This window comes from Lynx rufus, unplaced genomic scaffold (genome assembly GCF_022079265.1).
Source record: "Lynx rufus isolate CCGP_SWC_20201006 ecotype Redwood Valley unplaced genomic scaffold, mLynRuf1.p SCAF_3, whole genome shotgun sequence".
Lineage (NCBI taxonomy): Eukaryota > Metazoa > Chordata > Mammalia > Carnivora > Felidae > Lynx > Lynx rufus.
Window position 1 is genome coordinate 185,350,424 of NW_025814845.1, and position 13,103 is coordinate 185,363,526.

Sequence of the window (13,103 nt, forward strand, 5' to 3'; positions counted from 1 at the left end):
GTAGAGGCTATCACTGCTCCACAAATGTATGTTCATGGCAAAGGAAAGCCCCTGATTGACACAGGGATCTGCTTTAGGGCATATGTTTTGTACTGTCAGAATTCATCTTGCTTTGGAACTTTCCCTCCTGCCAAATACAATGAGTAAGGGATTAAGTATCAAGAAGGCAGCTTCCATTTTTTCCATGTTTCTCAAGGTCATTGTTAGTACAAAGAATATAGTCTCTTTCATTCTTCTCACTCTTTTATAAGTCTGTTCCTCTGCATATTTAGAAATTGTGCATTTCCTAGACATTGGTATTGGTGTAGAGGTATGAATTAACTATAGGTCATATAATCAAAAGCTGGGTACATGGAGAATAATTTTTAAAAAAATGTGTTTTATGTGGTTAAACTATTTTTACTTCTTAGTATTTTCAAAGCTTCATTTGTTTCCCTGAAAATAACCAAATATAGTCCATTACTTACAAATAAGATCTTATGTGTTGCTCGTAGTTCAAGGTTAAAAATGTAGTGAGTGCCTTGAACAAAGATGAAGGTTTTTCCACGGGGTCAGAAATTTCGTTGTTAAAAAAACAGTGCATTCCCTTTGTGCATGCCTGCGCACTTCAGTAAAATAATTTTCTCACAGACAAACCGCCTGGGTTTGTGTAGGAGAAAATGTTCAACTTTCCCCTTAGCTTTCACATAATTTTCAACAACTGGGTGGTTAAAGTACGATTCTTGGTGCCTCACTAAAGGCTTGTGCATTCTTTAAATGCTTGCGATGACTGATGGGATTAGTAATTTGGTATTCCAAGAATGAACTGTATCTCCACTCAAACAGTAGATAATACCAAGGGCCTATTTCAGTGTAGCATTTGAACTTCTTAGAAGATAATTTTTATAGATTTGGTAATATAAAAAGTGTGCTCAAAAATTGTAGGCAGCAGCCACTGTTAAAATGCAGAAGAGTGTGTGTGAATCTGTTGGAATAGGTGGAAATGTAAAGTGGTCATAACACCTTTCATTTAAGTTACTCATATTCACCTTCTCATTTGTTAGGTTACATTTAATAAAGTTCAGAAAACTAGTTACAAATTCAGGCTGTAACACTGCATGTTTAATTAGCAGCAATTCATTGAGCAAAAAGTTTGGTCTCATTAGGAGTCTTCAGGGAAAAAGGAATTAATTAAAGGATATTTTCAGTAACAACTGACTTAACGTGTTCAGAGACATCAGCGCCCTATTCTGGACCGTGTGGTGTGTGTGTGTGTGTGTGTGTTTGTTTCTTTTTTTAAAGTAGATTATTATAACTTCCAAACTGTCATAATGCCTGGAAATAGAAGATACTCTGTAAATATCCTTATTGACTAGAATTGATTTTCTTCCTCAAACTTAGGTTAAATAGAAGTGCAATTGCAACTGTATGTTTCACACTTGAGGCTGCCATCCTGTTGGGCAGTCAGCACTTTACTGAGGGTCCACAGCGTGTCCACCATAGGAAGAAAGATTTCTGTGCATAGCTCTCTGACATTTCTTTTGGGGTGTATGTGTGTAATACAGTCATAGCTAATGTGCCCAAATTCACATGTTTGTCCAGATAATTGCCTACTTCAAACACAACAATCTAGGGCTACACGGAAATCACCAATATCTCCAGCTAAAGCGAATGACTTAAGCCCCCAACCTAGTAAAGAGTTCCACCACTGCCCTATTAATTTCTTGACAAATAACATGCGTGTATTTCTGCATTTGATGAATTGTACCCCTTAGTGGATCAGACGGGCATGTTTAAGCCACTCAGCTGCCCTGCAGTGTTTTTCCACATAAGTATGTTGCTTTCCCATCTGCAGATCTGATGATTCCTTCCATACTGTATATGTATGTCGGAAACCCACTGTTAACTGGCTAGCTGGGTTCCTGTTTAACCTTCCTATTAAGATACATCTGGTAGTAATGTTTCTGAATTTTATATACTGATTAAAAAAAATTTTTTTAATGTTTATTTATTTTCGAGAAAGCGTGAATGGGGGAGGAACAGAGAGAGAGGGAGACACAGAATCCGAAGCAGGCTCCAGGCTCTGAGCTGTCAGCACAGAGCCTGACGTGGGGCTCGAACTCCCTAACCGTGAGATCATGACCTGAGCCAAAGCTGGACGCTCTACCAACTGAGCCACCCAGGTGCCCCTATATACTGATAAAAATTTTTATCAGAAATTTCCATTTAGTATGTGTTGCTTTTGTCAAAATGTACTTCAGAATGTAGTGCTTAATCCAACACGTAGTTATTGGTAGTGATAGAAGTAAACTGCAGAAAAATATAAATACAGTGCTTTGACGAATGTATTAATATTTTTCAGGCTTCTGGTCCACCCATTTGGTATTTAATTTATCTTTCCATCCATGCATAGAAGTTGTGTCATTCATCAAATATTTACATAGGACATAGGATATGTCTCTGTGTGTCAGGTATTCTTTTTAGGCACAGGTGGTAAAAGAATATATAAAACAAGCCATGCTTAAATTGGGCTTACATTCTAGTGGAAGAACGGATAAGAAGGTTGCAATATGTGTTATAAAGAAAAAACAGGATAAGAGAATAAAACAGCCATTCTGATTAGGGAGGTAAAGGAAGGCTTCACCACATTCTCTAAGCAGAAGGGCATTTGGGTAAAACCTGGATGGATGGATGGATGGATGGATGGATGGATGGATGGATGGAGAAGCAATGATAATAGCTGGGGAAGACTGTTCTAGAAAGAACCCACCAAATACAGTCATCCTGAGATGAGAATGTACAAAGAACCCACCAAATACAGTCATCCTGAGATGAGAATGTTCTCACAGGGATGAGGCGTGAAGAGACAGCAAGGCTGGGAGGGTAGGGAGCGCATTGTGTGGAAAGTAGAGTGTTCTAATACCACCAGCTTGTTTCGCTGCAGAGAAAATCTATTCATTCCTCCATGTTGGGCCTTGCATGTTTGAAGCTTTAAGATTTCACTACACAAAATAAGAGAAATGCCAAAGAGAGGATTGAATATAAAATATGGTAGGTCGGCTCCTTCGTTAGTACAGACTTAGGGAAAGCCCAAGGGGTGGGGATGCAGACCACTGTACAAAGGTTTTCTCGGTCTCCATATTAGTCCAGGCAAACAGTCAGTATTGGAAGGCCTGGGTGGCGCCCAGGTAGGGTAAGAAAGGTCCCTGCAGTTGGGGTGACTGACTAAAGCACAATGAGAGAATCTGGGATTGTTGACTCATACATTCAGACAGGCAGAAGTTAGGGTCTGTGAGGCGTGGCAAAGGCTTCACGGCTCACCCATTCATGGACAAGGGTTCAGCTTGGAACTTGGGGCTTGTAGAGAAGAGAGCCTGGCCTCTGCCCTGTTGTAGACTATTCCTCATGGCCGTGGGGCCGAGACGTGGAACTGGGCAGGCTTAATGAAAACCAGACCCGGTCTGGCCTCAGAAAAAATTATATTATGGATTTTGGGAAAAAGTATTAAAGGAAGGAAATGAAGGCTGTCGGGGAAGTGTTTACTAGTAATGATGTGGAGAAAGGAGTGCTTGGTCAATCCCCCGTTTCTTTTTAAATTTTTTTTTTTCAACATTTATTTATTTTTGGGATAGAGAGAGACAGAGCATGAACGGGGGAGGGGCAGAGAGAGAGGGAGACACAGAATCGGAAACAGGCTCCAGGCTCTGAGCCATCAGCCCAGAGCCCGACGCAGGGCTCGAACTCCCGGACCGCGAGATCGTGACCTGGCTGAAGTCGGACGCTTAACCGACTGCGCCACCCAGGCGCCCCCAATCCCCCGTTTCTAAATCACACTAAGTGATTCTGGCCTGTGAAGGGCCACATGCGGTTGCAAACCTAGACGAAAACAGAACTTAAAAAACAGTTAAGTGGCAAGTCAGGTTTGTTTTGGGGAAGTGGGATAGTTCATTTGGGGAAAATAAACTCAGTTCCGTGAGGGGGATAATGGATTCGGGACTCATGGATGTGAAACAGAACAGAGACGGAGTGCGTGTAGGTGAATCCAGTCTGAGGACCCTCACACTGCTGTAATCTATCCAAAGAGATCGTAAACTGCTAGACTTCAGTAAGCTGCCGGTGTCTTCAGAAAGATTTCAGTTGGTGATACAAAACCTGGACTATTGTGGAGTTGCATTTGCAGCAAAAGGCACCTACAGTATAGCTGGAAAAGGCCCAAAGCGAACAAGTAAAACCGTCTGTTTTAGAGTTTATCTGTCGGCACTGTTGACACTTGGGAGCAAAAAATCCTTTGTTGTGGGGCTGCCCTGTGCATTGTAGGATGTTTAACAGCATACTGGATCTCTATCCAATGAAAGTTAGTAACGCCCTCCCCCTCTAGGTGGTGGTAACTAAAAATGTGTCTAGACATTGTTAGATGTCCATCTAGACAAGATCGCCCCCAATTGAGAACCACTGACGTAGAGGGTAGATTGACCTGAAAAAGATTAAGAAGGGAATATTATAGAAATCTTCAAAAGCGACACAGTAGGGCAGGTAATGCACAAGCTCATTCAATCATTCCCTGAATATTTAAAATAAGGGACAGCTCTCTTGAACCTTGTTAAATTTTCTTGGTGAATTGAAGTCTTCCTTTTCATAATGAGTAAGAGTCTTGAAAACTTGCAAGTGATAAATGCTGAAAGTAGAAGTATGTTCAAAGGATTTTTGAGGGACCGTTGGAAAATTATTAACTGCCTTACAAAAGGATAACCTTCTACAACATATTCCTGGTTCAGGTGATAGCAAGTGAGTTCTGGCTTTACCTAGAGTAATATTTCGTGTGTTTCTTGCTTTTCGTAACTTACAAAACTCTGAAAAGTCTGCCTCATTTTAGGTGGATAAAAATGAAGTGAGTTCTATTCAAATGTTGATAACCCCTGAATTTCTGTATAATTACAGAATAATCACTTTTAAAGATTAAAAAAAAAAAAGTTTGTGTATCTCCAGCTATTACTTGTATTGATCCTTGCATTTTTCTGTAACATGTTTTTACCCCCTCTCCTCCTAGGAAACATTGGAAATTCTTTTACCATTGATCCCATCTTGGGCTTAATAAAAACTGCTAAAGAATTAGATCGAAATAGCCAAGTGGAATATGACTTAATGGTGAAAGCTACCGATAAAGGGAATCCACCAATGAGTGAAATAACTTCTGTGCATGTCTTTGTGACAATTGCTGACAATGCCTCTCCTAAGTTTACATCAAAAGAATATTCTGTTGAAATCAGCGAAACTGTCGGCATTGGGAGTTTTGTCGGAATGGTTACAGCGCAGAGTCAGTCGTCAGTGGTATATGAAATAAAAGATGGAAATGTAGCTGATGCTTTTGATATTAATCCACATTCTGGAAGTATCGTCACTCAGAAAGCCCTGGATTTTGAAACGTTGCCCATTTACACATTGATAATACAAGGAACTAACATGGCTGGTTTGTCTACTAACACAAGTGTTTTAGTGCATCTACAGGATGAAAATGACAACTTGCCAGTCTTCATGCAGGCAGAATATACGGGACTCATTAGCGAATCAGCTTCAACTAACAGCGTGGTCCTAACAGACAAAAATGTCCCATTAGTGATTCGAGCAACTGATGCTGATAAAGAATCAAATGCTCTGCTTGTGTATCACATTGTTGAACCATCTATACACAAATATTTTGCTATTGACTCTAGCACTGGTGCTATTCATACGGTACTGAGTTTGGACTATGAAGAAACAAGTACTTTTCACTTTACCGTACAAGTGCATGACATGGGGACACCACGTTTATTTGCTGAGTATGCAGCTAATGTGACTATACGTGTAATAGACATTAACGATTGCCCTCCTGTGTTCTCCAAATCATTATATGAAGCATCTCTTTTATTGCCAACATACAGAGGAGTAAAAGTCATCACAGTAAATGCTACGGATGCTGATTCAAGTGCATTCTCACAGTTGATGTACTCTATCACCGAGGGCAACATTGGGGAGAAGTTTTTTATGGACCACAAGACTGGTACTATAACTGTACAAAACACAACTCAGCTAAGAAGCCGCTATGAGTTAACCGTTAGAGCTTCTGATGGCAGATTTGTAAGCTTTACCTCTGTAAAAATTAATGTGAAAGAAAGCAAAGAAAGTCAACTGAAGTTTACCCAAGATTTCTACTCTGCAGTAGTGAAAGAGAATTCCACTGAAGCCAGAACATTAGCTGTCATTACTGCCATTGGGAACCCAATCAACGAGCCTTTGTTTTACCATATCCTCAACCCAGATCGCAGATTTAAAATAAGCCAGACTTCAGGAGTTCTGTCAACCACTGGCATACCGTTTGATCGTGAACAGCAGGAGGCATTTGATGTGGTGGTAGAAGTGACCCAAGAACACAAGCCTTCAGCAGTGGCCCATGTCATTGTCAGGGTCAACATAGAAGACCAAAATGACAATGCACCAGTGTTTGTCAACCTTCCTTACTATGCTGTTGTTAAAGTGGATACCGTGGTGGGCCACGTTATTCGCTACGTTACCGCCGTTGATAGAGACAGTGGCAGAAATGGAGAAGTGCATTACTACCTTAAAGAGCATCACGAGCATTTTCAGATCGGATCCTCAGGTGAAATTTCACTGAAAAAGCAGTTTGAACCTGACACCTTAAATAAAGAATATCTTGTCACAGTGGTCGCAAAAGACGGAGGAGACCCAGCGTTTTCGGCTGAAGTGATAGTTCCGATCACTGTTATGAATAAAGCCATGCCTGTGTTTGAAAAACCTTTCTACAGCGCAGAGGTTCCGGAGAATATCCAGATGCACAGTCCGGTTGTCCACGTACAAGCCAACAGTCCAGAAGGGTTGAAAGTGTTCTACAGCATTACGGATGGAGATCCTTTCAGCCAGTTTACTGTTAACTTCAACACTGGAGTTATAAATGTCATAGCCCCTCTGGACTTCGAGTCCCACCCGGCTTATAAACTGAGCATACGAGCAACCGACTCCTTGACCGGTGCTCATGCTGAAGTATTTGTTGACATCATAGTGGAAGACATCAATGATAACCCTCCTGTGTTTGGTCAGCAGTCTTATGCCGCAACCCTGTCCGAGGCAGCTGTCATCGGCACGTCTGTCGTTCAAGTTAGAGCGACAGATTCTGATTCAGAACCAAATAGGGGAATTTCATACCATATGTTTGGGAACCATAGCAAGAGTCATGATCATTTTCACATAGACAGCAGCACCGGCCTCATTTCGCTAGTCCGAACTTTGGATTACGAGCAGTTCCAGAAGCACAAGATTTTTGTAAGGGCTCTGGACGGTGGCATGCCCCCCCTGAGCAGTGATGTGGTTGTGACAGTGGATGTCACGGACCTCAATGACAATCCGCCACTGTTTGACCAACAGATTTATGAAGCCAAAATCAGCGAACACGCCATGCATGGGCATTTCGTGACCTGTGTGAAAGCGTATGATGCAGACAGCTCAGACATAGACAGGTTGGACTATTCCATTCTCTCTGGCAATGATCATAAGAATTTTGTCATTGACGGTGAAACGGGGATAGTCACACTCTCAAACGTGCGCCGGCACACCTTGAAGCCATTTTATAGTCTTAACGTTTCTGTTTCTGATGGAGTTTTTAGGAGTTCAGCTCAGGTTCACGTAACTGTAATTGGAGGCAATCTGCACAGTCCTGTTTTTCTTCAGAGCGAATATGAAGTGGAGTTAGCTGAAAATGCTCCCTTACACACGCTGGTGATCGAGGTCAAAGCAACTGATGGGGATTCTGGTATTTACGGTCACATTACTTACCATATTGTAAATGACTTTGCCAAAGACAGATTTTACACAAATGACAGAGGACAGATATTTACTTTGGAGAAACTTGATCGAGAAACTCCAGCAGAGAAAGTAATCTCAGTTCGTTTAATGGCTAAGGATGCCGGTGGAAAAGTTGCTTTCTGCACCATTAATGTCATCCTTACAGATGACAATGACAATGCACCCCAGTTTCGAGCAACCAAGTATGAAGTGGACATTGGGTCCAGTGCTCCCAAAGGGACATCCGTCATTAAAGTTCTTGCAAGTGATGCCGATGAGGGATCCAATGCTGATGTCACCTATGCCATTGAAGCAGATTCTGAAAGTGTCAAGGAGAATTTGGAAATTAACAAACTATCTGGCATAATTACTACAAAAGAAAGCTTAATTGGCTTAGAAAATGAGTTCTTCACTTTCTTTGTGAGAGCTGTGGATAGTGGGTCTCCGTCAAGGGAATCTGTGGTTCCTGTCTATGTTAAAATACTTCCACCAGAAATACAACTTCCAAAATTTTCGGAACCCTTTTATACCTATACGGTTTCAGAAGACATGCCTATTGGAACAGAGATAGACCTCATCCGAGCAGAACATAGTGGGACCGTTCTTTACAGCCTAATCAAAGGGAACACTCCTGAAAGTAACAGGGATGAGTTCTTTGTGATTGACAGACAGAGCGGCAGACTGAAACTTGAAAAGAGTCTTGATCATGAAACGACTAAGTGGTACCAGTTTTCCATACTTGCCAGGTGCGCTCATGAGGACTACGAGGTGGTGGCATCTGTAGATGTTAGCATCCAAGTGAAAGATGCAAATGATAACAGCCCTGTGTTAGAGTCTAACCCGTATGAGGCTTTTATTGTTGAAAACCTGCCAGGGGGGAGTAGAGTCATCCAGGCCAGGGCATCTGATCTGGATTCGGGAACCAATGGCCAAGTCATGTACAGTCTAGATCAGTCACAAAGTGTGGAAGTCATCGAATCTTTTGCCATTAACATGGAGACAGGCTGGATTACGACCCTCAAGGAACTTGACCATGAAGAGAGAGACCATTACCAGATTAAAGTGGTTGCATCGGATCATGGTGAAAAGGTCCAGCTCTCCTCCACGGCCATCGTGGATGTTACTGTCACCGACGTCAACGACAGCCCCCCACGATTCACGGCAGAGATATACAAAGGGACCGTGAGCGAAGATGACCCACCGGGCGGTGTCATCGCCATCTTGAGTACCACAGATGCTGATTCTGAAGAAATTAATAGACAAGTTACATATTACATAACAGGTAAAACATTGAAGCAAAATGGTTTAAGTTAAAAATAAATCGGATTAGAGGTATAAATTTTGAAATAATAGTATTTTAGGGAGATCGGGAGTTAAAGGGATGATTTTAATTAAGTAAGCCTAAAATAAGTAGAAATAACATCTGTTAAGCTACATTGAAGAGGCTAACAGTTGTCATTAGACTATTTTTGTTTTGAATGTTTATTTTTGAGAGTGAGAGCGTGAAAGCGGGGGAGGGGCAGAAAGAGAGAGGATCTGAAGCAGGCTCCAGGCTCTGAGCTGTCAGCACAGAGCCCAACACGAGGCTTGAACTCCCGAACCGTGAGATCATGACCCGAGCCGAAGTTGGAGTCTTAGCCAACTGAGCTACCCAGGCACACCCCTGGACTGTTTTTGATTTTTATGACTCATTCTGTTGAACTTAGCAAATGATAAATATGTATAACAACTATATTTTTCATATAGGGTAACGTATTGTTTAGTAGGCTTTTATGTTTTCTTTAGCTTAATGCTGTGTTTCAGTACACATTTTAATGCCTTGCTGTTTTGGTGGTGGTGGGAGTAACTGGGAAAGTTAATAAGCCAAATTTAAATGTAGTAATTTTTTAAAAAACCCTTAATTCTTTTAAACCATAACACTAAATGTATTTATGTCTCCTGTCACTTAGATCTTTACTTATTTCAGCCAATTTGTCCTCTTCCTCCATTGATTTAATAGGAGGAGATCCTTTGGGACAGTTTGCTATTGAAAATATACAGAATGAATGGAAGGTGTTTGTGAAGAAACCTCTGGACAGGGAAAAAAGGGACAATTATCTTCTGACTATCACAGCAACCGATGGGACCTTCTCCTCAAAAGCCATAGTTGAAGTGAAAGTTCTTGATGCAAATGACAACAGTCCCATCTGTGAAAAGGTAGGCGGTTCTTTCTTTATGTATTACGAATTTGGATTTCTTTCTGAACCTTTCATTCGGACTCTCCTGTGGCGCTGGCTGTAATTCAGATGCGTTTCGTATGATAGCCGGTGAGCATTTAAGCAGAGGTGAGTGTTGAGTGGGGCAAGAGTTGGATCAGCTCCAGAACTGTTTTGGGAAATGCTCAGTAGTTGGAACAGCTCATTCACAGATGCTGTAAATTACAGACAAGGTTGCACTTATGTTTAACTCTAAAAATGCTTTGTGAAGATTTCATTCCCCTTATTGGGGGCTGAGCCTATTTCGGGGGCACTGGCTGTTCTACACGAGGTCTGTGAGGGTGCCCCGCAGCTCTGGGGCCCGTTGAATCTGAGAACACATACGCCAAGAAGGAGCCGTTCCCATCCAAGGCTGCAGTGGGAGGACCGGGGCAGGAGTGCTCCCGGGGAGGGGCGGGGGCGTCAGCCTTTGGGAGGTGGTGATTAGATCGGCAGAGGAGTTGGGACTCCGTCCTAGAGAAGAGAGGACCTCGGAACCCGTTGTGTTTGGAAGGTGGAGCTGCCGTGAGCCAAGAGTTCCTTACAGAAGACATGTTCGTTCTGTAGTGTCGTGTACACTTGGATGAGCGCGAGTGAGAGCACGGGGTGGAGGCGGCCAAAGGCACGAAGGGACAAAAGACGGTGCAGAGTGCAAGCTGGTGCCCGTGGTGCCGCCTGCGGGTGACAACATGGCAGGCGTGTGATGTCGGGATTGACTGCCATTTCCTACAGAAGCGAGTGGGAGAAAGACCCAGATAGAAGCCTGGGGTGGGGTTGGCTTAAGAGGAAGCATGTTGTGGTCTGTATTGGACTCATTAAGTGTAGGGTCACGGGACATCCAGTTGAATCGGTTTTGTAGACGTTTAGAGATGGTGAGATTGAAGATGGGCAGGGATGCAAACTTAGCCGTTTCTTTGGATGACGGACAATGGAATCCATCCGAGAGGATGATAACGAAAAGGGACAAAGAGTACCTGTGGGTATTTCCTCTCCTAGGGAGAAGGGAGGAGGAAGCAGAGGCGGGAGGAGGAGACCCATACCAGGGCAGTGTTACTGAGAGGGCAGGAGCCGAGGATTTTTAGGAGGCAGGACAGCAAATGGGGGTTTGGCTGCTGAACAGATGATGGAGCTGTGGAAGCGAACTGTGGGACTCTGAGAGTGGCTTGGAGACGGAGGGCTCGGCATCATGATGCGGACAGGTGCCTGGTTGCAGGGAGGGCGCGTGTCAGTAGGCACATAGATTCGTCCACCGAAGAAAGAGGAGAGTCTGAGGAAGGAAGAAGAGTGGTAGATGAAGGGAAGGCTGGGGAAGAGAGCGGGGAAGACGGTCTGGAAGAGGGACAGAGGAGATGAGCAGTGTCACAGCTGTGGCAAGGGACAGAGCCGTTCTCAGGGAAATAGAGCACAGTCAGCAGGGAAGGGAGCTTCAGAGGAGGGAGGACTTCATTCCCATCCATGTCTCTACTTTTTGGCAACAGTATCGTGTACGGCTGGGGGGTTGGTTAAGTCTGTGTGTGTCGTACAGAAAATAAATGTGTGCGTCTTATTGTGTTTTTCTTTTAAACACTCGCACATTACTTGGATATGATGCGCTGTCATCTTTGAGAATAATAAAATTAAGATATTAGCTCATTTGAAATCATCAATGTTGCAAAGGATCCTGTTTCATGAGTCATAAAGTGTACATCTAGAATTGAGCTCATCTTAAGAAAAACAAAAAATCAGCAGAATCTTACCTGTTAGCCTTGTGTGTTGGTTGATAGCATGGATTTCTAATGAGTTGGAACTAGAAAGAAGTGTTGATTATGTTTGAGTTCAGTCAGATGGGAAGGGCGGGGGCAGGGTAACAGAAGAGTCCTGGCCATGGTGTCGCTTGCACTCACCCTGGCGACCTGGGGGAATCTTTGTTTTCACCATGACATGAGGATCACGTCTGTCTCCACTGCAGTCACCTGGCTGTATGTTAGGAAAGATTGCAAATAATAACTTCCTGTATTGAAAATAGACAGGATGTAACAGGCATTGACTCACCAATTTTCAGATATATATGGAATGCTACTATGTTCACTCATAAGAATTTAAGTTAAACATGAAACCAACTTAAAGACAAAGTATTCAGAATTCTGTAGGTTAAATGTCAGATCAGACTCTTTCATTGATACAGAGGAATTACCTGTGACGTGACTCCTTTTTGTTTTAAATATGTTTTATAAGAAAAATCGGTTTCAGAAGCTCCTCGGATTTTTAAATTCTGTCATTTCCCACATTTTCTGTGACCAAAGTTAAATGATTATTTTTTCTGTTATTCCCTTGGCAGTCATGTTAACGCTTAATGTTTTATGTTCGTGGTATTCAAAATCTTTGTAGAGCTTGTATGCGGAAGCGATCCCAGAAGATGCCTTTCCCGGGAAGCTGATCATGCAGGTGTCTGCTACAGATGCAGATATCCGCTCCAATGCTGAAATTACTTACACATTATTTGGTCCAGGGGCAGAAAAGTTCAAACTAAATCCAGACACAGGTAAGATGGGGTTTGGGGCAAAATTCACCATGTTCCAGCAAAGTCATATCAGATATAGGTGGTCTTAGGTCACATGTAAAATTTGAAATTCTATCCCGTTCCTTGAAAATTTACTCTGATGCTACAAAATTGGCATCTTTTAGAATTAGAAATCTACACAGCAATTTAGTGTGTAAAATTTGGGATAAGATAAAAAAAAAATTGACAACAATATCGCCTACTTGAACCCAGAATTTAAAATTTAGTTTTTTAATAGTAACTTTAAAAAAACCTCCATAATTGGGCGCTTGGGTGGCTCAGTCGGTTGAGCGTCCGACTCTAGCTCAGGTCATGATCTCACAGTTCGTGAGTTCAAGCCCCGTGCTGGGCTCTGTGCTGACAGCCCAAAGCCTGGAGCCTGCTTCGGATTCTGTGTCTCCCTCTCTCTCTGTCCCTCCCCTGCTCATGCTCTGTCTCTGTCTCAAAAATGAATAAACATTTAAAAAAAAACACACAACTCCATAATTTAAGTATATCTCAAACTTTGTGCTTTATCT

General features: G+C 42.5%; 1 protein-coding gene across 2 annotated transcripts in view; it reads left to right on the top strand.

Annotated features, from left to right (window-relative positions):
* Positions 1-13,103, top strand: part of FAT1 (FAT atypical cadherin 1) — a 117,470-nt gene that overhangs the window by 80,548 nt on the left and 23,819 nt on the right. For both annotated transcript variants that reach the window (XM_047091661.1, XM_047091662.1), the window contains exons 9-11: positions 5,027-9,094; positions 9,812-10,008; positions 12,414-12,567. In XM_047091661.1, coding sequence (XP_046947617.1) covers positions 5,027-9,094; positions 9,812-10,008; positions 12,414-12,567 — 4,419 coding nt within the window. The remainder of the gene's footprint in view (positions 1-5,026; positions 9,095-9,811; positions 10,009-12,413; positions 12,568-13,103) is intronic.